At 40.6% G+C, this 25312-nt stretch overlaps 2 protein-coding genes across 2 annotated transcripts in view; both read left to right on the top strand.

The window, feature by feature from the left end:
- itga1 (integrin, alpha 1) overlaps nt 1–16606 on the top strand; it is a 58927-nt gene extending 42321 nt beyond the window's left edge. Inside the window, exons 8-30 of the mRNA XM_005720305.1 lie at nt 200–350; nt 433–607; nt 1345–1418; nt 2715–2862; nt 4380–4525; nt 5552–5692; nt 5786–6037; nt 6239–6369; nt 7057–7232; nt 7335–7486; nt 9477–9584; nt 10593–10672; nt 11032–11155; nt 11242–11322; nt 11425–11501; nt 11668–11766; nt 12739–12841; nt 12969–13082; nt 13162–13260; nt 13338–13445; nt 13627–13725; nt 13843–13956; nt 14585–16606. Of these exons, the coding sequence (XP_005720362.1) occupies nt 200–350; nt 433–607; nt 1345–1418; nt 2715–2862; nt 4380–4525; nt 5552–5692; nt 5786–6037; nt 6239–6369; nt 7057–7232; nt 7335–7486; nt 9477–9584; nt 10593–10672; nt 11032–11155; nt 11242–11322; nt 11425–11501; nt 11668–11766; nt 12739–12841; nt 12969–13082; nt 13162–13260; nt 13338–13445; nt 13627–13725; nt 13843–13956; nt 14585–14641 (2809 nt within the window). The 3' untranslated portion in view covers nt 14642–16606. The remainder of the gene's footprint in view (nt 1–199; nt 351–432; nt 608–1344; nt 1419–2714; nt 2863–4379; nt 4526–5551; nt 5693–5785; nt 6038–6238; nt 6370–7056; nt 7233–7334; nt 7487–9476; nt 9585–10592; nt 10673–11031; nt 11156–11241; nt 11323–11424; nt 11502–11667; nt 11767–12738; nt 12842–12968; nt 13083–13161; nt 13261–13337; nt 13446–13626; nt 13726–13842; nt 13957–14584) is intronic.
- Nucleotides 16607–18416: 1810 nt separating this feature from the next.
- On the top strand, nt 18417–25312 carry kcmf1 (potassium channel modulatory factor 1). The gene is made up of 7 exons (XM_005720304.2): nt 18417–18627; nt 20199–20366; nt 20573–20712; nt 21444–21545; nt 21678–21861; nt 22399–22693; nt 23637–25312. The coding sequence occupies exons 1-7, from the start codon at nt 18612–18614 to the stop codon at nt 23899–23901; spliced, it is 1170 nt and encodes a 389-aa protein (XP_005720361.1). The 5' UTR covers nt 18417–18611; the 3' UTR covers nt 23902–25312.

Here is a 25312-nt window from a genome sequence, read left to right as displayed (position 1 = left end):
ACAATTGTCATGGGCAGATTGTTAGAAGAAAAATAGCACAAGCCTTCCAGTTGGCCTTGCAGATAAATTTTCAGACATGATGGAATTCAAATCTTATGAGGAAATTAAAAAAATAGTGTTGCAATTGATGTGTTGTCAGAAAAAAAAACTAGCATAAGTCAGGATTGTCTGAGTAACTTTGAAGTTAATTGCATTTCAGAGAGGAAGCCTTCATGCCAGAGCGTGGTGCACGACCTGGAGTTAAGAAAGTCATGGTGATTGTGACTGATGGAGAATCACACGACTACTATAATCTACAAAAGGTCATCAAAGCTTGTGAGCATGATGACATTGAGAGATTTGGCATCGCTGTGAGTACAAAATATTTTGTGATGTTTCAGTTTTTGGTCAGAATAGTTTATCCGTTAATGTTAAGTACTTTCTCGTTTACAGGTTTTGGGGGACTACGGTCGCCAGAACAAATCTCTATCAGAGGTGCAAAAGTTTATCAAAGAGATCCAGAATATCTCCAGTGAACCTATCCAAGACCACTTCTTCAATGTGTCTGATGAGGCTGCTTTAGTGAACATTGTGGATACACTGGGAAGCAGGATTTTGGCCTTGGAAGGTAAACGCATAGACACAAAATATGCATGCTCTTGAAGCCACATTAGCAGTTTCACTTTTGTCAAAGAAATGGATGTTGAAATAGTTCGACAAAGACCGACAAAAGCAGGAAGGAGCTAGCCTTGCCCCCCTAAATAGATCCAATAGGTATGAATAAAAACTACATGCTGAACACATTTAACAATTAAGACATTTAAGGCAAATGATCAATTCAATCAGCTTTATTTATATAGCGCCAATTCACAACAAAAGTGAGTGTTTTTTATTGTGAATACCCACGATAATGGAGGAAACTCCAACAATCATATGAACCCCCTATGAGCAAACCCGTGTTGACACAGACATCTATAAATGACTTTGTGGGCTCAGTTCATCATTTCAGGGTGTGTTGAAAAAGGTATGTTTACTGGCTATCAACTTCTGATTGATGAGTCGTTAGCATTTCACAGTCAGACCCACCCCTCACTGGTCACATTCATTTTAGAAATAATTAAATGGCACACATGGAAACGGTATTAATGCCCATCGTTTTGATTATCTTCCTCTTCATGTTAAGCTAACATAAGATATTACTTCAGTTCTGTCACAGACAAATATTTCCCTAAATTTCAAACGATACCCATATTTAAGTTTCAGACCCATATTCTTTATATGTTTCGAAGTAAAAACAGATTTGACAACATGTGATTATCTGTGGTTTATGTACATGTAGCTAAACGGAAATTTCCCTTTCTTCAGCTACAAGTGGAAATTCCACTTCCCCCATTCAGATGGAGATGTCCCAAACTGGGTTTAGTGCTCACACCTCAAACGTAAGTTTCAGTCCAACTGTTTACGTGTGATTAATACACCAAACTGCTACCAAATAGATTGTTTACAGAGGAATAGTTGGGTCCTGCTAAATCACTTATTGCACCCAGACCGCACCAAATGGCTGAAGGATGAATCATATTTTGAGATCACAGCAGTGATAAGTTGCTCTATCTGTGGATTCAAAGTGAACCTTTTGCACGGACATGGATTCATCAGCAAGGAAGTTAACTGCTGAACTCATCCCGACATTGTTATCTCTGGTCCATCTACAGCTGTTTGGTGATTCAGCTCTGTGGGTTAATTTTGGGAAACTTGAGAATTGCTCACTGTGTTATCCTGGCAATACCGTGTCTGACTGTATGTGAGTCGGAAAGCAAATGAAAGATGTACACAGCAGAAAAGTCTGTAAGGGATGTTGAGTCAGAAGGCTGATTGGATAAATTCAGTATCTATTTCCTGCATGTAATAAAAAAACGCCCCTTTTTTATGTTCCTCCTCCTGCTGTTATCTCCTCTGACTCTCTCTTACTCTGAATTGGCTCCTAAGCTGAGTCATAGTACCGAATCCTAAACATGTGACGCCACACTTTAGCAGTCATTAGTGGGAAAGAGCCACTCGAAGCACTTTGTTGTGGCTAATGAAAGATGTCATGTCCTGTTGCAACCCCTCCCATTCCTATTACTTAACTGTGCTTCCTCTGGACAAAAAAGAGCGATAGATATATTCACTTGAAATAATATACCGTATATGCTTGTTATTTTATTATGGGATCAATAGCTGTACTTTTAAGTTGCACTTAATGTGCACTTAAAGGCCACAGTCGTATGCCAAAGTCAGTGCTCTTTCTTACATTTAAAAATAAAGTAATCTGGATTTGTGCCATAGTATCATTTTTTATTTTATTTTTTCATTTTTTTATTATTACTTTTGCATAATATTGCTACCAAACAAATTCCAAATAACTATAATAACAGAAAGTTGTGAAAAGCACCCATCAGCGGTGCAACTTTGATTGTTTGGGATCCTGAAGGTCTCTGATGAAGAGCATTCACACAAGTGCAGAACTTAAATATAACTTTGTGATGCTTGTACTCTGCTGCTGCTTACCACCACTACATTTGAGGGGCTAAGTAGTGTATATGAAATGCAGAGTCTACCTCAAAGTAAATTTTCTATAGGGATATTTTGCTTGTTAGTGTAGATGTGTAAACCACTACACTATGGAGTCACTGTTTTGCTTAAATAAAGGATTGGGTTATTTTTTCCACCACATATTTGTCTGTTGTCTCCCTTAGGAAGGTGTGTTACTGGGAGCAGTGGGAGCTTATGAATGGAACGGGACAGTGGTAATGTACACTCCTGGAGGAGACGTGGTTCCAGGGAAAGATGCTTTCTTTGACCCACTGAAAGAGGCTAGGAATGAAAGGCTGGCCGCGTACCTCGGTGAGTGGAAACTTAATAAAATTTATAGTTCCTTTAAATGTCACTGATGTATAAATTTAAAGTCTTCATGGATTAAAAAAATATATAATAACTGACCTTTAAGTGAGTTCCTCTGCACAACACTTGCTCTTGTGTACTTACATTACCCGTTAGTGCTGTTAGATGCAAAATAGCAGCCTTTACTATAAAAGAGACTTTGTTTAAATGTTTTTTGGTGAAACGTGTTTAACATATTTACATATTATACATATTTAGCCTTAAAAATGAAGGGGTCAGAGTTTGTTAGGAATAAAATATTCTAACAACATTACTAATACAGTGCAAAAAAATGTAAATCTACTCAGGAGGCTATTTATAATATGTACCTTTGGCTTCTCATATGTATTTATGTCAATTATGGAACCAAATTTATGAATAGTTTTAATGCTGCTGCTGCTGCTGCTTTTTATGATGCTTTTATTACCATCTAAATATCCAGACCTACTTTGCTATAAAGCACCACAGGCCACTTTAAGTACTATCTGTGTTTGTTGGATATAATCTCATTTAAAGCAGCCTAAAAGTAAAAAGGCTTACATTCTCTGTTTTCCCTTAATATGGAGAATCAGGACTAGCCGTGTATGTGTATACTTCTGTTTATTGCATTTGGGGAGTCTGAAGAATTACATGAAGTCATGATAAATAAATAAAATTTAAAAAATGACTTTAGCAATTAATTAATTTGATGAATAAACTTTGGTTTCATGTATTTCAGTTTACAAAAATATTTTTGCTTCATGTTTATAAGTGCCTGATTAACAGTCTTCCTGTTTTCTCCTCTTCTTTGACTGTACGCTTTATTTATTTATTTAGATTATATATGTTAATAATTTCTTAAAGTATATCAATCTTAAGCAAGTTAAAGCTAAAAAAAAAATTAGCACGTTGAATTAAAATACATGGAATACACACCTTTTTTTGTTCCACTGACCTAGATCTGATCTAAGTGTTTCTGATGTAAAATTAAGTTGCAGAATAAATATGGAAGTTTCTGCTGTGAGGGGGAAAATAGGTACGTCATTTGTCTGACTTCAAAAGCAGATTCTGTTCTCTGTGTCACATAAATAATAATACACAGGCTCGTCGCTCCATGCTGATGCCTTTTATGGCTCGTGAAGCAGCCGTGGTATCTTAGTATCAAGTTATTTAATCAACATGTCATTAGATGGAGCGCTGGTAGCTCGCACACTATAAACTCAGCTGTTGGCACATGCTCGTTCCGAATGCTCAGGCTACAGCACGCAGAGCTGCGGTGCGCTTTTCTAAGTGGGTGTGTGTTCCTTTCCAGTGTTTTACAGTTTCCTTCTCACACGCAGAAGTAAACAGCTGCCAGAGGAGGCATTAAAAATATCCCATAAACAGAGCGAGGGTGCATTTTTTTTCTAGAGAAATCGTAAATCGCAGATACTTTTGTGACACTCCTGAAGGTTCGTACTGTTTGGATTGAAAAAACGTGCTTGTAAATGCACTCTCCACAGGGTATGATGTGCAGTCAGCATCCACGTCTGAGGGAGAGCTGTACATCACAGGTGCACCGCGCTACAACCACACCGGCCGCGTTGTTATCTATCGACTCGATGAAAACAACAGAATCGTCATCTCGCAGATACTGAAAGGAGAACAGGTGAGTCTTTGGCAGGCTTGGCTAGCCTCAGTTCCTCAGGGCGCTTTTGCACTGGAGATGTGAGAAGCTTAAAGATGGTAACTCGCAGTTTCTATCTTAAGCTAATTACACATGTGTCTTTAAGGAAAATAATAAAAGAAAGGGAAAGATGCAAAACACAGTAATTAATAGAAAACACACCTTGTCCGCTGTTGTGTTTTACATATCAGAGCCGCTGTAAAAACACATCATTCACATAAGCCATTATTTATAGAAACAATAGCTTCGTTTACATCTGCTGAGCTCGCAGTAGAGGAAAAAGTCTGAAAAGGTTTTTTTTTTAGAAAATCCAGCAACACATCCACATGGATATTGGCCAATGAGAGAACTCCAAGGACTGGTTGGGCAGGTGGTCAGTAAGTGGCTCCAGGCCATTCGTTCCTGGCAAAAGGAAGTGCCCAATAACACAAGCAACACTATGTTTAGTCCATAGTGCGCTATAAAGGAGCAGTTTTTAAAATATGGCTACAAAATGTGCCTGTATGACAAGTCATCAGCCTGATTCAAACACAAATAAAATAATGCAAAAAAAAAAACCCAAAACAAGTGATGTGCAACATATTTAATATAGACACACTAAACAGTAATATAACAACCTCTCATCCGAGAAGCTTCTTCAGTTCTGAACTGAAGAAGCTTCTCAGATGAGAGATGAAACGTCTTCAAGCAACTTAAAGAAGTCCAGACGCTTTTCTTTCCCAGCTCCTTAGATAGCTTACAATATATCAATAAATAGTAAATAAATACATAAAAGCACAATAATATAAATATTGATGACTATGCCTGTAAATGTGTGCATATTTATGTCTTATATATTCAGGACAAGATGCACCAAATTCTTTGTGAGCATTCAGCTATATTAGTTTATATTATATTAGTCTGTGGCTTAATGTGGGCTCTCTGGGTTCACTGCTTACTGCATATAATGTGCAAGTTGAATGAATTCAGTGGAGTAAACACTGAAAGATGATTTGGGGCTTTGTGCAGATTGGTTCCTACTTTGGCAGCGTCCTTCAGACTGTTGACGTGGATAAGGATTCCTTGACTGACCTGCTGTTGGTTGGAGCTCCAATGTACATGGGCCCAGAAAAAGATGAGCAGGGACGAGTCTACGTCTACAGGCTCAAGGTACAGAAAATAAGATCAGTCGGATAACTTTTGCCAGACGTCTGCTGAAAGTCACAAAATAAAATAGCTTTTTTTGTTTTTCCTCCGTTACAGAATAACAAATTTAAGCATGAGTATACTTTAAAGCCTATTAATCAGTCCTGCTGTACGCTCCAATCAGCCGGCTGCACCAATAAAAACGAGCCATGCGGCGCCCGGTTTGGTACAGCCATTGCAGCAGTGACAGATCTTAACCTTGATGGGTATAATGATGTGGCGATTGGTGCGCCTTTTGAAAATGACCACAGAGGGGCTGTCTACATCTATCACGGAGACCAGAAATCACTCAAAAAGAAATTTGTACAGGTGAGAAGATGGAATTTATAATACTGAAAGATCTGTTGTTGTTGTTTTCATTACAGTATACTTTAGATAAGGCTACAGATGCTTCCGCTCTGTGCAAATACTGTTTACCCAAGTTAGCATCACTATTATAACCACAATGGATTTAAATTAACTGCAATTTTGCCTCAATATTCCCTGCTTTGTTTGTTGCTGTGTCCTCAGCATATTCCTGCAGGTGGCGATGGCGAAAAGGTGAAATTCTTTGGTCAGTCCATACATGGAGTCATGGATCTAAATGGAGATGGAATCACTGATATCACTATAGGAGGTCTGGGAGGGGCCTCGCTGTTCTGGTGAGTCGTGGCCCATCCTCACAAACATTCACTGCAAAAACCACACATTCCACTTCAATCGTTAACAGCAGCAGCAGCGCTGCAGCCCAGAGACAGCATACATGTCCACTTTCCATTGCATTAATCAGGGTTTAGACAGCTGTGCATGTCCCACTGGGGTTGTAGGCTGGTGACCATCAACCTCCTCGTGATTTCTCTTTTAAAAGCCCCCGCAACATACTTCACAGTTGGAGAGCAGCATACATCCTCAGCCCACAAAGTTTTGAAGCCAACAGCATGATTTAACCTCCAAGGCAGACTTTCTCCCACAGCTTCTACTGACAGAGCTTCGACTAGGCTGTGTGAAAACTCCATTTCCCAAGTGACTTAGAGTTTAAAAAGGATTTGGCAGCAGGCAGGCTCTTCCTCCAGGACTGCTGGCTCTGTTTTAGAAAGCTTAACATTTGGATGCCGAGAACTGAAGCCAAGTTTTATTCTCAAGATGCATTAGTTCCTTCCTTTGTGAAAACTTATTTATTCTACTCTGACTGCATCAGTGACATCATCTATTTAACGTGCTGCTATAACGTACTACTTTGTGGTTCGTTGCAGTACTGTGTGCAGGATGTGCAGTGCTTGAACTGCACACGCACAGTTACCTGCGTGCTTTGTATTCTAGTAGTTAATGCATTTCATTTGTGTTACCAGGTCCAGAGATGTTGCAGAGCTGCATGCCAGCATGACTTTCAACCCCTCTAAAGTCAACCTCCAGCAGATTGAGCACCAGTGTGAACACGGCAATAGGAAATCTATTTGTGTGAAGACCAACTTGTGCTTTACCTACAGAGTCAAATCCAACCAGCCGACTGTAAAAACAACTGCAAGTGAGTCATGTAACAAACCAACTTGATTCTGCAATTTTTCTCGCTTATTTTTCTTCTTTATAACCACATTTAAAAAAACACAAAACTTCTTGTGTCTTGTAGATATGACCTATACTATAACACTGGACAGTCTGCGTGCCACATCCAGGGCCTCATTTATTAGCAAAGATTTAAAAAATGACCGCAGGACTACAGAGAAGTTCACCATCATGGACGGAACGAAAGAATGCATGGAGAAAACCTTCATGATGTCGGCAAGTTGTGTTTTCTTACCTGTACAAAGTCTGACTTTATTTTCAGTCTGCATTTACAAAACACAACATTCAAGTGGATTCCTTTTGTTGCTGTGCTGCTCATTAGTGAAAGTTATATTCAGGGCTTCCTGGAAATGTTAATGGTGTTTTAGGGCTGTTAGCCAGAGAGGAGGGAGGGTAAAGCTGTCCTATGCAGAGCAGGAAGACCTAACATGAAACAGACCCCGTCCTGATCAAAGCATGCTCCGTTTAAACCTTGTGCCGCACTGGCCGATAAATTATCTGGAGACACTTAGAGAAAGGAGTGAGGATGAAACAGTGATTAGAGTGAATTAGGTAGTGATCCATTGACTACTTTTACCTGTAACTGCTAAAAGCTTTTAAACCTTTGCTGTACCACCTACTTTAAAACCAAGCGTCTTCTTGGGCAGCTTCTGCTTCCTGGCATTCGTGCCAGCCATGGATTTCTCTGACTGGCTAACCCTTTAGTGAAGGAAAGAGGAGCTAATCGTTGGAAACAGCTGTTGTTATTATGTATGTTGAGTATGAATACCTGCTCTGTTCAAGTGTGCAAGTCAGACCAGAGACTTCCCACTTGTCCTCAGGCAGAGGTCGAGAATTTAACAAGCACGGAAGAAACGCGGTGTCTATATCCCCTGAATCCGAGATGGATCCAGATCTGAACCCGTCTCACAGAAAATTTGTCTCTGCTAAAGCATCAGTTAAAATACAAATAAAGTTAATATCAGTGACTGAAATTCTGAAAAATATAATCAGTGTGGTTTCTAATTGTTTAAGCAACAGGCACAGTCTGTGCAGTTCAGTGTTGCTGATTGTAAATGCGGCGCTTTCATGTTAAAAGCTCTTCATCAGCGTCCTTTGAGTTTTAATCAGCATTTGGAACGGTCTCAAGAAGGACTTCATCATAGGCAGCGCCTCAATGTGACACACCTCTTTCAAACTGGATCTGCGTGTGTCCATCATATGAAGGCTTTGCACAATCGCACAAACACAAATAAATCTCAGTTACTTTGGTAAATTGCTTTTCTTCTCAGTAGCAGAGACTGTCACAAACCTGTGTCTGTCCTGACGTCCGTGGCGCTAGCGAGTGTTGCTTTTTTGGCGGCTTTGATGAAGGACTTTGCTACCACCATGATGATGCTTTCTTTTAACCAGTGAAAACACTGCCTCAACATCTCCTAAATGGACAGGAGCAAAAGTTTACGCTGACTCTTATAATCCCCAGAGGACCAATCCAAATACCTCTGACCTTTGCTCTACCATCCGTTTGACATTTCTTTTAGCTTAAAGCAGGGGTGAGTGACTCCAGGCCTCGAGGGCCGGTGTCCTTCAGGTTTTAGATGTGTCTTTGATCCAACACAGCTGATTTAAATGGCTAAATGACCTCCTCAACATATCCTGTGATTCAGGTGTGTTGACCCAGGGTGAAATCTAAAACCTGCAGGACACTGGCCCTGGAGGCCTGGAGTTGCCCACCCCTGGCTTAAAGTGAAATGCTGAATGGTTTTCCAGCAAAGTGTTGCAAATAGACTCGGCAAACACTTTATCAAGGACTGCACAGCAACACTGGAGACTTCATTTGCTCTGAAAACACCTTCAATTCTTCCAGAGAATCAAAACAGGGGCATTATGGAAGTAGCCACTAGATGACCTTAAATAGTGTCTAAAAGGGGGTGACAAAGGTCAGGTGCAGTACTCAGATATGCTGTGCAATCTAAGCTGTGATTGACTTGAAGGGAGTGAACTGTGCCAAGAAAGCATTCCTCATATCATTACACAGCTCAGTGTTCAACTCACCATTTTACCACATTTGTTTTGAAAGAATCAGTTTGCAGTTGATGCAGCAAAGCTTCAGCGTCAGAAAGCAGCCAGTGAATTTTGACCTTAAAGTCCTCCATTGTTCTTAACTTTTTTTCTCCCTCTGCCTTTTATTTTCCTCCCTGCTTTGCCTCATCGTCCGCTATCCCAGGAACGGCTAGACTTCCGAGGACCTCTGACTGTGTCTGTGGAGTTCGGAAAAGCTGATGAAGAAGGTCCTGTGCTGGATGAAAGTCTTCCCAAATCCATCAATGCCAATGTAAGACCACTTATATCACTTATGGTTTCTTTTAGTAAAATAATCGACTAGTTACACTAAGCAGAACATTTAAAGTTGCAGACAGGAAGAATTTGACCCCGGTCTGTCTTTATAATCCCGTAGCGAGGACACGGGTTTTCTTTTCTGGCTGCTGATACAGTGCATTAGCTTCTGCAACAGCTGACTACCATCCTTCAGTTTCGGCCCCCATTAGTGCTTCAGCACCAGCAGCCAGGACCATCTTCCCACACCCCCACATGCATATTTCCTCTAACAAGAGGGTTCCCAGATTATTGGTTGGAGTGCGTAATGTTTCTCGACAAAGCTGGGAAACATCACAGGAGGATTCAGCTTCAGCATGCACTAGAAAATGCATTTAAAGCCCGTACGCATTAGTCGCATTGTTATCTTTGCTCACACGTAAACCCACAACCACATATGTTGCAGATCCCGTCTCCCCTCATGCTGCGTCATGGGGACCTCTCCTGTTATTGTTATTGACAGGAAGAGAAGGGGACAAACACCCAGAGAAGAGGAAGTTATCAAACGGAAGTGTTTTTCTTTTGACATTGCACTGCAAATGATATTCCAATCCCATCCTTTTTGGGAGAGAAGATACTGTTGATCTTATCAGTCCAGTGGGAGACTATTAGGAATGGGAACAAATGCGACTGTGAGCCTGAAACACTCTCAGGGGGGAAAGGCAAAGGAAGTGAAGGTCATCTAAAGGAACACGTCTTCTCAGGGGTGCAAACAAACATGCAGCTTATTTTCATTCTTATTGCTAATTTCACAAGTTATCTACTGGACTGAGTATATTCATACATCAATATGAGGCTATGAGAGTTTGAGTCTTTACCACGATTGGCTTGCAAAGTAGTTGTGAAGTCACGCAGTCATCTTGTATGTACAGATCTTGAACTCGTACAAGCATCATTCTGCAAGGCCAAGTAAAAATGCAGCTTTTGGAAATATTAAATTTGTTATTTTCTTAAAAATGTCTTGTAGATTACTTTAATGGACTGTGGAAACAAAACTCAGACGTGCGTTCCTGACCTCTCCCTGAAGGCTAAATGTGATGAGCAAAGGTTAGTGGAATTATTATTATTATATCGTTGTTATAAAACCAAAAACGAGCATGACAGATCTTAGTTTGAGCATTTGTTTCCGTGTTTGCACCGGTTTCAGTTAAATACAGGAATTTAAATGAATTGCAGCTTTTTCAGAAATGGGTTTGTGTATATTTATACACATATATATTTTTCTTGAATGTTATTCTGTACTATTTCTTTCTCAGATCAGAGTTGTTACTTGATGTGTTGTAAGTCGTAGTTTTGGAGTCATTCAGCCGAGTCCAGAGTATCCAGAGTATGACTGCACCCTTGTGTTGATGTGTGCGCATCGCATCCAACCGTTCTGACTTTTTCTTTTTTATGTACTTCTCCAGTAAATTGATCAAAGAAAAGGAAATCATTTATTTGAATATCACCGTTAAAAACCTCAAAGACAAAGCTTATAACACCAACGTGAAAATCAACTTTACACAAAACATCAACTTTGTGAACGTAGAGGTAAGAACCCTTTCCCTCCTCTCTCTGCGCTACTTGACTTTACGGACTGAAGCAATGCGTGTAATTCTGTGACTACAACTCTTCAGCCAGATACAAAGACGACCACTGTAAATGACACCGAAGTGAGCATTGAGGTGGGGTACCCCTTCTTGGGAAACAACGAAGAGGTTAGTTTCATCTGCCTTGTGCAGGATCCGTAAAACATCTTACCTGTACAATATTTCTTTACCTCTGCTCACTAAACCTATGGTTTGATGTCAAATCCACAGGAAACAATAACAGTGAAATTTGAGGTGAATCTCAAATATTTTCAGAAGGAAATTGAGTTCACCGTGACAGCTACAAGGTGAGAGGATCCCTCCATCTTTCTGCACATCATCAGGATAATAATAATAATTCTGGAAAAAAAGATGAAAAAGATTTGTTTCTGCTTATTTCTGTGATTAATTGTCCAAAATGGTGGATGGATGTTCTGTTAATTTTACGTATGCATGTAAATTGTATTTTTGTAGTGACAATGAAGAAGATTTCTCTACCATGCACGACAACAGAGCGACTATCTCCATCCCTGTCAAGTATGACCTTGGACTCACGTTCAAAGTAGATGTAAAGTGAGTAGCTGTGAATCGACACCTTTGCATTAAAGATACATTATTCACTTTTCTTTTCTTTTTTTTAGCCAGACAAGTAAAAGTTTCCAATATTATTGATGATGATAATAATAATATTAGGATTTCCTTTTATATTGGAATAAAAAGGTGTTAGTATCACAACAGAGTCAGTCATTGTGCTGTGTTTCCCTCCTTGTTAACCAAGCCAGGAGCTTACGATGCACGCCAACATGCATGTAACGGTAACGGCACCGTCATCTGGATTTGTAGTCTGGGGATTGTGAATGATGTGATTGTATATGGAAATGTATAAACACATAACATTCAACCACTCAAATTCATTTTCAATTCATGAACGACAACAATTATTGTATTTTAGTATTAAAAATGTCATTTAGATTTAAAAGCTGATCGATACTGCTGGATTAACCACTATAGAAACAAGATTTTGGTAATTACCACTGCTGGTAATGTAGGACAGGTGTGGCAGAATCGTGGTCTAATATATCAGCTTTTATTTACTAAGTAATAAGAAGAATAAACAAAAAAACAAAACATTTATTGATTAATAAAGTCAGTGGAATTCATTAATTGCTTTTACTTTAAGGTTATTTAGGGTTTCTCACACATAGTTTGACCCTTGACCCTTTTCAGGCTGTAAAATGGGGTTAAAAGAAGAATGAATGTTGTATTGACATCCTTTCAAAATGTTTGGAAGGTGATATTTGCCTTTGTTTGCATCTTGTGCTGCCAGCAAGTGGCCTAAATATGTTAATGCAGGTAAAGTTAATGCACATAGACTGATGGCTTATTCAGCATTAGTGAAGTTGGACTGTAAGGAATTAGGAAGACCTCAAGAGTGTACTTTTTTTAGACTTTTGGTTCTATTTCCTATAACTTTATTAGACACATCATTTTGCGTCTGAAGCTCTGATTGAGAAGTGAAGGATGTAAAAAGGATGTCCCTTTCAGGTCGCCTTTGAACAACCACATTGAAATAACACAAGAGGATAAGTACCCCTCGGAATTCAGTGACATCAGTATGATTGGAGAAGAGGTCAACATCACCTACACGGTAACATCTGCACGCAGTGATCATTTTGGATGATTTATAATACAAGCACAGAACTTCTAGCTCACATGTGGCGCAGGGTGTCGGTAATATGAATTCCACTCCTTTTCTGTGTCTCACATGTCCTCAGGTGGAAAAGTTACGTGACGGGGTGACTCCAACCCTTGGCCTTGAAGTGAAATATCCTTTTGAGTCTCCGAGGAAGAACACGTTACTGTACCTGACGGACGTCACCTACTCAAATGTAAGTGTGCTTCCATGGATATGCAAGCGTATGCGAAGAAACAGACCAACGTTCGTGTCGTTTTCTCCCTACTCTGCAGATGATGTGTGACACAAAAGGACAGATCGATCTTTTTAAAATTAACTCAGAGGTTAAAGAGGTGAAAGTGGAAAAAGAGACGCTCAGTAACTACCTGCTGGTGAGTGATGACATTCGTGTTCTACAGATCGCTGAACTCTTCCTGCACCCGTCTTACGTGTTTAATTTCCTTTGCAGCAAGACAGCCACACAAAGTTTGAATCGTTTAACTGCTCGATTTCTGAAGGCCAAAAGATCGCTCAGCTCAACGTGGCGTTCAGATTGTGGAAACCTACGTTTATCGAGGTACGTTTTGAGATGCGACGTCGCTGGGTGCTTTTGGCTTGTCTGGCTCTCCCTGACCAGCTCTTTCTCGTGGGTTGCGATAAATATTAAATACAATATAGTATTGGAAAAAAAGCAGGCTGACAGCTGTCTGATTGATGGACAGAAAGGAAATAAAATACTTAAATATCTATCTTTACAGAGCGAGTTTTCCGGTCTATACTTGGTGGTGAACGGGACTTTGGACATCAGGAAGCAGGAGGACGTGTTTGAAGTGAACAGCAACGACATGACCAGAAGTGTAAGTCAGAAGGTTCTGGTATAGTAACCATGTGACATCTCATTATCATTAAATGCTTATGTATGTTTACATATATGTGCATATTTAGAGTATGTACTGTATTTTTCCTCTAAACAGGTCAGTATCCAGGTTTCCAAAGATACTGTCAGAGGAATCCCGTTCTGGATCATTATCGTCAGTATCCTGATAGGACTGCTCATCTTAGCACTCGTTATCTTCATTCTGTGGAAGGTAATATTCTGCAAACTATTTCAAATCATTGTGACCGTGTGACATCTTGTCACTGCAGAGCACACTCAAAAGAATTGTGGTGGAATAGTGGTTAGCTTGCTACGTCACAGTGGTGGCTTCTCTCCAGAGTACCTGCAAAGTCCGAAAACGTGCAATTAGCAGGATTAGGTTAATTGAGGATTATAAATTGCCTATAGGTGTGTGAATGGTTGTCTCTGTTAGCCCTGTACCATCGGATGTACCCCGACTCTCACCCTGGGATAGGCTCCTGTCATCCCCCCTGGACCCTGAATTGGATAAGTGAAAGAGAATGGATGGATGCCTAAAAAACTTAAGTGTTTGAAATGGCTATGTGTGTTTGGGCTTTATATTGTTAGCTGATAAAACTTTTGTCTCAAGATCATCACTTCTGGCTCCAAAAAGCCAAAACATGTACGGCCATAGCGCTAGCAGGGAAAATCGTGGTAACCACAAGATGGTTTATGTAAAGTTTATGCTTTAATCCTGATTTTAAGACAGATGATGACAGAAACTCTCAGCAAGAAAGCTAATAAGCATATGTCCAAAAATGTCAAAGTATCCTTTTCTGTTTTGAGTGGTTTTGTGACTCACTTTTCTGCTCTTCCAGTTTGGCTTTTTCAAGAGAAAATCCAGGGACTATCCAAAGGAGGAAGAGGCAGAGTGACGTATCCAAACAGCCACCCACCATCAGGACCTACAAACTAACAGACAGACATAGGAAATGCCATAAGACCCACTGATATTAGTGCTGTGACAGATTGACTGCCTGGAAAACAAAACAACACAAACAGCATTATCTTCACTGATTCCTGCACTGGCATTTATCAGGTAAAGCTTGCAAATACTTCTCAACTCTTTGATTTTCCAAGCGCTAGATTATAACACTGGAGCCGAAATGAAACTGGCTCACACGCGGAGACGAACACACTGACTATACAGAAGTATTTGCACATGCTATTTGTTCAACATGACCAACAAACAGTAACAGTACGCATCAAGTCCCATCAAGCAGTTCAAGAAGAGGAGCCAGAGGCGGGACGGAGGAGACCATCACTTGCAAGGCACCAAGTTGGCCAAAAAAGCACCATCTAACCAACTAACTCTGTGACATACAGCAGAAATCCAAAGGCTTCAGAGCTCCTGCAGCTGCACTCCAGCTTTAGAGGCAAAAAAAGTACTCAGGTTTTTTCACAATGAGGATCCAAAGTTGCTACTTTTATGCACGCTTCTGAGACAATATGTGAACTTTCCGTGTGTTGGACCAGTCTGTCTGATAGCTTACACCTTTGTGTGAAACTCTTTTGCTTGATTAGGTTTTTGAAACACTGTATTAGGTATTAAGTAGTTGTTGTTCTTGCTGAATTTAAACAGTATAAAATGGCACATTTTTAATGTCAAAATGTTTGTTAAAGACCAAAACCTGAATGCAATTGTTATTTTTTTACTTAAGAAAAGTTGCAGTCTGTAATTAATCTGTCATCACCTCGGTTACCATGGAGATACAGACTGCCGCGTCCTCAAAATCCAAATCTTTGATTGTACTGTAAATATATCTGGTCACAAATGTAAAGCTTAACATGTACAGGATCGTGTTTGGATTTAATTTAATGTTTGTTTGTTTTTTGGGGGGTTTTCAGATCGGTGGTCAGAGAAATGATTTTGCTCAGGTGCTACAAATATCATGAATAATGACATAAATATACACAATTTACACTCGAGAAAATGATATGGCTTTTGTCACATTTTCAGTGCTAAGATGTATGCAGATATGTAAATAATGGTATTTTTTGATTAAAAGTATTGAAAGTATAATTACTCCGTAGTGAAATATATATATATATAAAGACGAGGGTTTGTATCCACTATTTTGGTTTCATTTGATTGAAAATGATATTTCGAACCTGTTGAATGACTGTGTTCTGAATGCCGAGGCTGAGATATCACAGCAGATACTTTGATTTCCTTTTAACTTGCAAAATAGGAACTTAATAATCATCCAGTTTAGAAATATATGTCCAACTGTTCACTAGTTTCCTCTATGTTGTAAAGGGATTCTCTGGTGGCTGTAGTGTGCACAAAGCATAGCACACTCTAGGCTTTCTCTTGCTTTAAAGTACCTTATTTGTACCTTTTTGTTTCCAAAGTTTGCACAGCTGCCCGATATTTTAGAAGAGATTATAATCTGAATTGAGGAGAAACATATTCTAGCCTCTTTTTGTAGCGTTTTCCCCTCATAACTATGTCTTAATGCTGAGGGAAATAAGCAACAATAAGAGGCAGCTCTTCTGTTTCTTAATACTCCTCAGCTCTCACTCCACTGGTGACATTAAAGCACATGTAATAAATTGTATATAGAGAATGTGTAGCTGTTAGTCAATTTTTGGATTGTGTGGCCACGTTGGGTTCACGCACGAGGGTGGAGTTCACCTCTCTTTGTTCAGTCAGAGCTTACTTACAGATCACAACTCCGAGGAACTGTAGCAAGCAAAGTGAGCTCCAGCCCAGCCTTCTACACTGCTGTGAAATCTTCACTGTAATGCACTGGTTTGTCAGAGTGTATGTGTCCTCATTAGCACAGATATATGAACTGAATCTGATGTACAAAAAAATAAATAATTTTTATAAAGAACATCACCATTTCTCTTGTATTTTGTTCAGACAAAGCACGCATCAGAACTGTGATCTGTTTAATACACTGCTCCCAATCTGTCATTAACCACATCCCAAAGGTGCTCTACTGATTGAGATCTGGAGATTATGGATGCGATTTGAGCACTGTGAACTCGCTATCATGTTCAAGAATGATTTGAGATTTGCCAGATGGTGTTATCCTGTTGGAAGCAGCCATCAGAAGATGGGTAGCAACAATACTCAGGTAGCTGTGGTGTATAAATGATGATTCGTTGGTACTGAAGGTCCCAAAGTGTGCCAAGAAATTATCCTCCACACCATTTTACCACCAGCAACCAGAACCTTTGACACAAGGCTAGATGGATCCATCATCTCAAAGCAGTCTGGTTATACATTCATCATCCAGAGAACTGCCACTCAATGGTTATCTTCTCTTTTTATGATGATTCTGTGTAAACCTTAGAGGTGTTCGCAGAAAAATCCCAGTAAACTTTCACATCATCAGTTTCTAAAATACTTAGACCAACACTATCAATCATGCCAACCTCAAACTTCAGGTGGTCTCAAGCATGTCTTCATGCATAAATACATAACCTGTGGGTTAATTTCAGTTCGTACCATGTGACTGTATGAACGTGATGAACATGATACCTTCTTTCAGTCTTCAGTAGTCCAACGGCGGTGTTTCATGGCCCAACTCTCTTTGTGTTATTCTGACGTGTTAGCAGTGGCTTTCGTGCTGCAACTCGTCCTGTCAAACCTGCAGCTTGAAGTCTTGTCTTCACAGGTGAAACGCAGGCTTGCTTACTATCACCACTATTAAGCTGTGCTTGAAGCTGTTGTCCTGTGATGATAGGCAGTATCACACAAGCTGTTAACTCTCAGAAACTCATCCTCTGATTCAGTTGTGGCTTTGGGTCTGCCAGACCGCTTCCCGTGACAGTTTGCCCTAGTTTCTGAGTGCCTTTTGATGGTAAAGGAAACTGTGCTCACTGACACTTTTTTGCAAGTTCTCTGTAGGAAAGACCTACATTTTGAAGTGTTATGATGGTCGGTCTCTCTTCCATTGTTAATTGCCTTTTTCTAGCCCTTTTTGTAGCAACACACTACTTTCTGCAGTACAATACTGTTCAACTGATGCTCACGAGGGTATGGTACCACAGTGTGTTTCAACGCTGATTTTATGCAGTCAAAGGGGGTTGTAAGTAATCCAGAAAAGTTGGAACATCTGTAGGAATTAGTAGCATCAGTTTTTGAACCTCCATTGCTGCAGAGCAGCTTTAAATTGTTTACCCATTTTGTGTTCCCTGAAAAGGGCCTTTTTTATGATTCTGAAATGTATATTGTTTTTCACTTTTGGGTAACCTTAGCGTTTTGTTCACCACTTACCTTTGTACCATTTAAGCTATTCATTGGACTTTAACAGCTTGAATTGCAATAAATAACTGGAAAATAAATTGGGATGTTCTGAAAACTTTTGTCCTGTAGTGTAGCTATATATTGTTGTTTTCTTTTATAATGACAAAATAAGGAGTATGCACTGACGCTGTTCATCTAAAAGTAATGGTCAAATAAATTGCAATGCAAGCAATCTAATGTGCTAATAACCTCAGTCATGTGTCACAAACAAAAGGATTTATCTGGGACACAGGCCCTTAAAAATGTATTTGTTTTTTATGCTGAGAGAAACTCTTTTGTTTAAACATATAACTTATGCTATGTTTCAGGCAAAATGTGGTTAAAGAATTGGTGCATCACAGCAGCACAGTCCGGGTCGAGTGATTTTATAGCAAACAGCGCCGCCTAGTGTTCATTCACAGCACTCACCCATAAGTGACACTGGGAGGGGAAGCAGTACAAACTGTAAGCTGCTGGGGGATCCATCTTGCCTGAAAAAACAGACCAGGCTGAAGGATTTTTCAGTTTATTGACTCAAAAACTGCATCGTTCCCCATTAGACGTGTTGGGGAGCCCGAGGAGGGGGCTGTGTCGCTGTTTGTAGGATGTCCCGACATGAGGGTGAGTTGATAAACAGGTCCACGGCGCCCCGGTTGAAGGCTACATTACCTGAGCAGCTAGCTTCTGGGGCTAGCTTTGCTAACTGCTTGCTCATGTCTGAGAGGGTTGTTGCGCTTTTCGCCGTGTGTTACTAGGCTTGTCCCTTGTCGTGTGTGTTTACTGTCAGCAGTTCTGCTGTACACACCTGTCTCGTGTTTTCTAAATCGAGGCTGGAGCGTTTTTACTTCACTCGACCTGTTCGCAAAAATACGGCAGCAGAGCAGCAGTTAGCCGTTGCTAGGTACTGCGTTACCTTACATTAGCCGGGCTAGCGAGCAAGCTAATGTATGCTAATTCAAGGAGTCGTTGGTTTAGCTGTGACTTTTTCGTTACTTATACCGGCACTGATATGTTATTCAGCGTCTTACATCCCGATATTGCTGTCACAACATTTTGCTCATATTCAGAGTATTTATTCATTGAGAGCTTGGAGCTATTCAATTAGCGCCATACTGTCCCGTCTGGTCACACACTGCTGTTAGCGAATGCACTGTCATCAAGAAGACTGAAAGTCTAAGGCCTCTGACTGTATAACCAGTAACTAAGTTGGCTAACTAGCAGCCTGCTCGTAAGAAGGGTTTAAGTTACGATCAGTGTAACCGAAAACTTCAGCTTTGGCTAATTTCATTCAAACATTTCAAGACCTGCCAGGTGTTGTCCCGTCAAATTGCCTCAGAAGTTTTAAAAGAAGCACTATAATGCAGACATGATCGCAGTAGCTTTGTTAACCATTCTTGGACCGAGGGTGAATTATCTGAGGTTATATGTTCAAGGTACAACAGAGGTATCTAATAATCTGCTTCGTGGTCCTCTGCTGGACCAGTTAGTTTTTCAGCTGAGACTAGGATTGTGCAGATGGTTAAAATTCATTTTAAGCAAGATACTCAGTTACTTATCCTGTTGAGCTTGCTTCTGTCTAACCAAGCCTCAAAGTAACTCCCAACGCGGCCTGTTGCAGTTTGGTTTCTTTATGTCAGCATCTGTTTAATAACAGATATCTTTTGTGCATATTGTTCCTTCAGGTCTCTGTTGTTAGATGTGAGATGAGTCAGAGAAAACTCCCTTAATACTTGTTTACATATTTACTAACACTTGCCAAATAAGGCACTCTGTAATGTCAGGAAATGTCAGCATGATGTCTCATTGAAAACAGCTTTTTATTCCCCCTTTCTGCCTATGCCCAGTCCCCCCCCCCCAAATTTAGGTGTTGTCGATCTTTGGGGGGGGGGATAAAAAAAACAAGGAGCAGCCTGCTGCCTGAAAAAGAGTGAACTGTGTTAAAAGTGAGCAATGAAAGCTGCTTTCAGATAAATCTGAGTTGGTTGTGAAGTCTGCTGGAATGTCAGCGTTCTTCATTGCTGGCACTTGTTGGTTGGTGCCACTCCAAAACGCATGCTTGTGTAAGTGAGACTGGCCTGCAGATATGGGATCGCCTTCTCACAGTCAGCCTCTGAGACGCCTTTATAAGGAATTTGTGAAAGTATTGTCAGGCCCACGTGTTTTATTTCCTATTCTCCGTTTCTGTTTTGCAGGTGTGAGCTGCGATGCGTGTTTAAAGGGCAACTTTAGAGGAAGACGGTTCAAGTGTTTAATTTGCTACGACTACGACCTGTGCGCGTCGTGCTACGAGAGCGGAGCCACGACAACAAGGCACACCACAGAGCACCCCATGCAGTGTATATTAACCAGGGTAGACTATGGTAAAGACCTTACTCTGTGGGTTTCTGATTATATGCATGATCGCCATGCCTGTTGTACGGGATGGTGATACTGCTAAGGACTCCAAAGTGTGATTACAAGCCATTCAGCACATTTTCAGCGATAAATATTGTTGATTATTGAAAGTAATCATCAAAATAGTGATGAACATCAATAAGAGCTGTTGTGTTTGATCATCTTCTTGCAGATTTGTACTATGGAGGAGACACTTTTTCAGTAGAGCAGCCACAGTCGTTCACATGTCCTTACTGTGGCAAGATGGGCTTCACAGAGACATCCTTACAGGAGCATGTCACCTCAGAGCATTCAGAGACTTCCACGGAGGTGGTGAGTACACTCACTGCACAAACGGAACTGCTCAGTAGACTTTTGTGTACTATTATAAGCTTAGAAATGTCCTCATTTCTCTAAGCATCCTAGTTTACCTCTGCTATCCACTGGCATGCTCTGAATTTAGTCATCATTGTAATTCTCAGTTACTACACTTCAGCTATTCAGTGGCATTTTATGAGCATTCTCCACTGCTGAGCAAAGCAAGACAAAGGCTCAGGCTGCTCATACTGCTGACACCTGGCTGCCTAGTAGGTTGTCTGACCAACAGCTACTTGAGAGCGGGGGTGAAAAGATGCCATTGAAGCGTGTGACCAGAGCTAACTTATTATTTAACTTAGTATTTGTGTTCTTCATGACTCTTACTGCCAGATGAAATGGAAATTAAAATGAAGTCAGCATTTTCCACTTTTTGATTGTTTAATTTATCCTGTACAGATTCGTTTTCTGTAGCAATAAGGTTTTAATTTTTTTTAGATTCATACCAAGTGATTGACCACAATTTTCTACTCATTGGCCCTGACTGGTCAAAAAAGGTTAATGGCAATAGCAGTTTAATAAAGTATATTCTTTAGCCTAACAGTTAAAGCTTTTACACACACACACATATATGTGTGTGTGTGTGTGTGTGTGTGTGTGTGTGTGTACCCTAAACCTTTTGTGAGGTAGAAGAGTTGCTCCATGCAGACATGCCAGTTTGTATGATGAGCTCAATCTTTCTTTTTCAGATCTGTCCAATATGCGCTGCCTTGCCCGGAGGGGATCCCAACCATGTCACAGATGACTTCACAGCTCACCTCACTCTCGAACACAGAGCACCAAGAGATTTAATATCCTTTTCATTTAACCACACAATAGTGTCAAAATAAGCCTTTTTTTCTACATGAATTGTTTTAAATAGCAAGATTCTTCTGTGTGTGTGCACATTGTGACCGAATTTAACCTTAACAGTCCTCCTTTACGATGAGTCCAGCAGTGTGCGGCATGTACGCAGGATGTTCCACCCCGGGCGAGGACTGGGCGGCCCCAGAGCACGACGGACAAATATGCACTTTACTAGCGGCTCCACAGGGGGACTTTCATCCTCCTCATCACAGAGCTCCACTTACACCCCCAGTAACAGAGAGGCAATGGACCCCATCGCAGGTGAGCATCAGGAGTTTACCCACAATGTTTGCAAAATGCAGAAATGTTCCCCAAAAATGCAGCAATCGTTGTGTAAAAGTGACCAGTCATTGAATGTGACGTGTGAAAGATGCGCAAACAGAGAATGTAACATCACACACACGGTGAAGATAATGCAAAGTTTCAGTCAGGTTGGCCCAGATGTTAAAGAGGAGAAGAGTACATGCAGAAATATGTGCTACGATCATTATAGCATCAAGATTACAGTATTTATTTAAAAAAATAAAAAATTAAAGTCAGACATTAGCGAGAAGAAGCAGAAGTAAAGGGTGTGCCTCATTTATAGATGGTTGTCAAGAAACAGTTTAGGCAGTCACATTTTGAAGTACCATATTTTGTTTTTAATCATCATACTGTGTTGCTTGCAAAAAAATGCACGTGTCCGAATCTTTCTTCGTGTTTTTACGCTGTTTTTTTTAGAAGTCTGTTTAATTTAGAAACAAATAGTCATTTTTTTTTCTTCTTCTTTTTGTGTTTGTGTGCGCACGTCTCCTGCAGAGTTGTTGTCTCAGCTGTCAGGTGTGCGGCGTGCTGCAGGAGGGCAAATAAACTCGTCGGGACCTTCAGCCTCTCAGCTCCAGCAGCTCCAGATGCAGCTGCAGTTGGAGCGGCAGCAAGCTCAGGCGGCACGACAGCAAGTTGAGACAAGCCGACACGCGACGCGACGCGGCAACAACCCGGGCAACACCGGCGCCGCCGTCCCCCAGCCCAGCACAGCAACTGCCAACACCACCACCGTGGGTGAAAGCAATCCGGCGTCCTCGTCCCACAGCTCCCAGTTCCTATTAGCACGGTGAGTGGAGTAGGAGGTGGACTTTAGAGTTTGCCTATAAATCCATGTGTTTCTGCTAACAGACTGTCAGAACACAGATATCCAGCAACAACACACAACTGCTATAATAAAGTGTTTTGATAGTAAATACTAAGTTTGGTGATAACTGATGTTGGGAAGTAACTATTTATATTAAAACCATTCATTTTATAGTTTAGTAAGGTGCAGTGACTGAGGAAAAATATGTAACTGAATTATTTACGATGTAACTATAAAAGGTTACAGCTGGATACTTTTTTTGGCCTATTTCCAGAAAAGCAGGTCAGCAAAGCTCTTGACACAAATTGAGTGCAGCACCATCAGCACCATCAGGGGCTGGATGGAAAGGAACAGTCTCTGTCTAGACGAGCTGCTTTCATGTCACAGTGTGTTTCTCAGATTTGATACTCTGAGGAAATGTCGACAGTCAGTCCAAAAGTCCTCACGCCTCACATGTTATTTATGTTTAAACACTTATAGACTAAATTTACATGTGGATTTTGCTCATTGCCCATTGAGTTGGCTCTATATGCATTTATGAATGTACAGCTTTGTATTCAGCTTTATTGCCCAGTTTGATATATTTGTCAGATAACTATGGAGAAGAGTCACAGGATTAGAGAAGTAACCAATCCCCCTTTGCTTTTCTGTCTTGTGATAAACGAAGCAAAATAAATTCTAGTAGAAAATAGTTCTGTGACTTGGTGCAGAAGACCGTATCGGAAATAATACTTCAGTAGATTGTTGATCATTTTTCCATTTCATGAACTTTTTAGGCATTAAGAAACAAAAATTGTCACAGAGCTTAAACGTGCAGACTGTAACCTCAGCAGAGTCCTTCTTACTGCTTTTAGTTAAAGTACTTCTTTGTACTGTAATGTGTTTTTTACCTGTGTGAGTGTTAATGAATATAACCGTTCTGTAGGTTGAATGAACCCAAGATGTCAGAAGCAGAGCGGCAGTTCCTAGAAGGCGAGCGAGCCGACCGCAGCCTGTTTGTCCAGGAGCTGCTTTTGTCCACGCTGATGCACGAAGAGAGCTCCTCTTCAGATGAGGACGACCGCCGAGACTTCGGCGACTTCGGAGCGATGGGCTGCGTGGATATCATGCCTTTAGATGTGGCGTTGGAGAACCTCCAGCTTAAAGAGAGCAGCTCTACGGGGAAGGAGCCTCCGCCGCCGCCTCTTTGATGTCCGAGCATCAAGCAGACTGTGTCCTCCGTGCTGCAACTGTCAGTGATGGGCAGCAAACAGCAGCAGCAGCAGTCCCCCATACCCCAGCCTACCCCACCCCCAGCCTCACCCCCTCTCCCTCCCCTCTGATTTTCTGAGTTTGTTTTTGGTGATTGTAATTTCAGGCCTGTCACCACATTTGTTATATTGTAAACAAAAATAAATGAGAGCAAGTGGGATAAATGTGTGAGCGAGAGAAGAGAACTATATAAATCTATATAAAATATATATGAAGTCGATAATCAATCCACATTACTTTTCTTTTATCAGGTAAATGTTACAGGCAGCTGTGGCAGACCTTTGCTTCCTGTGACATGAAAACGGCTCTCCGTATAAATACTCCACATTCAAAAAGTGAAGAGGGCACAGGCTCCTCTGATGAAGCTGCTGTGTGTGTTTATGACTATTAATAAATAAAGTGCTTGGATGGGTTACCATTAACTACCGCATGCAGTTATTTGCAGCGTGCATGACTTAATGACCCTGTCATTAAAACCTTTTTAAAATCCCAAAGCTCACAATTGTTAAATGATCATTTCTAGGGATGCACTGATTGTTTTGTTTAGTTTGTTTTTGCTTTCGTGCTACATAAAATGAGGAACTCTCCAGTTTGAAATGCATAATGTCACATGACAGGCGAACAAAGGTCACTGCCGTCTTATTTAGAGATAGACTGTAGTGCAGATACGTCGGTGCATCCCTGGTTATTTCAGACGTGGTTAAGTATTGAAAGTGTAGAAGTTTGACAAAGACGGTGAAATCTGAAAGTGTATTTCGTCAGGTTTTCTTTGAAGTATTTAAAAAGGAGAAACGATTCGATTCTGCTGCAGTGTGTTTCTCAACCCTGCTCTCGCCTTTTTTAGTGCGTCAGAGGGAAACTAGAGACGGGAGAAAGAAGCTCCTCTCTGATTTTGTTTTTTCTAGCTGGTATTGTTCAGCTATAAACTAAAGTCACAGTATACTTCTGAATTTATCGATGAGTGCAAAGTCCCGACTTCCTCCGTCATTCCTGTACAGGCTTCACACCGTTCCACATGCTTTTGATGCTCAATATCAGGACCTGGAGACTTTTCACGCAGGAGGTTTTTCTTTGTTTGGTTTTTGTTTTAATTTAACACCCTTTCTCTCTAAACTAGCACCTTCTATTTATTCATGTTTGTTTCCTGACTCTTTGGAGCCTTGGTGTGGATCATGCCACCTTCATGCCTTTACTTTCATCCTCTATGTAAAAATGCAATGAGATGTATATTAAATTTTGTTGGTTAACTTTCATAACGGTTCTAAGACATGGGCAGATTTTTTTTTTTAAAGATGTAAATTTAGAATACAATAAATAACTGCGCACAGCTTTTAATGAAAGCAAGAGACA

Source organism: Pundamilia nyererei, unplaced genomic scaffold (assembly GCF_000239375.1).
Source record: "Pundamilia nyererei isolate P.nyererei 1_Seehausen unplaced genomic scaffold, PunNye1.0 scaffold00002, whole genome shotgun sequence".
In the NCBI taxonomy this organism is placed as follows: domain Eukaryota; kingdom Metazoa; phylum Chordata; class Actinopteri; order Cichliformes; family Cichlidae; genus Pundamilia; species Pundamilia nyererei.
Note: the sequence above shows the minus strand (reverse complement) of the source record. Positions and strands in the feature narration are given on the sequence as shown.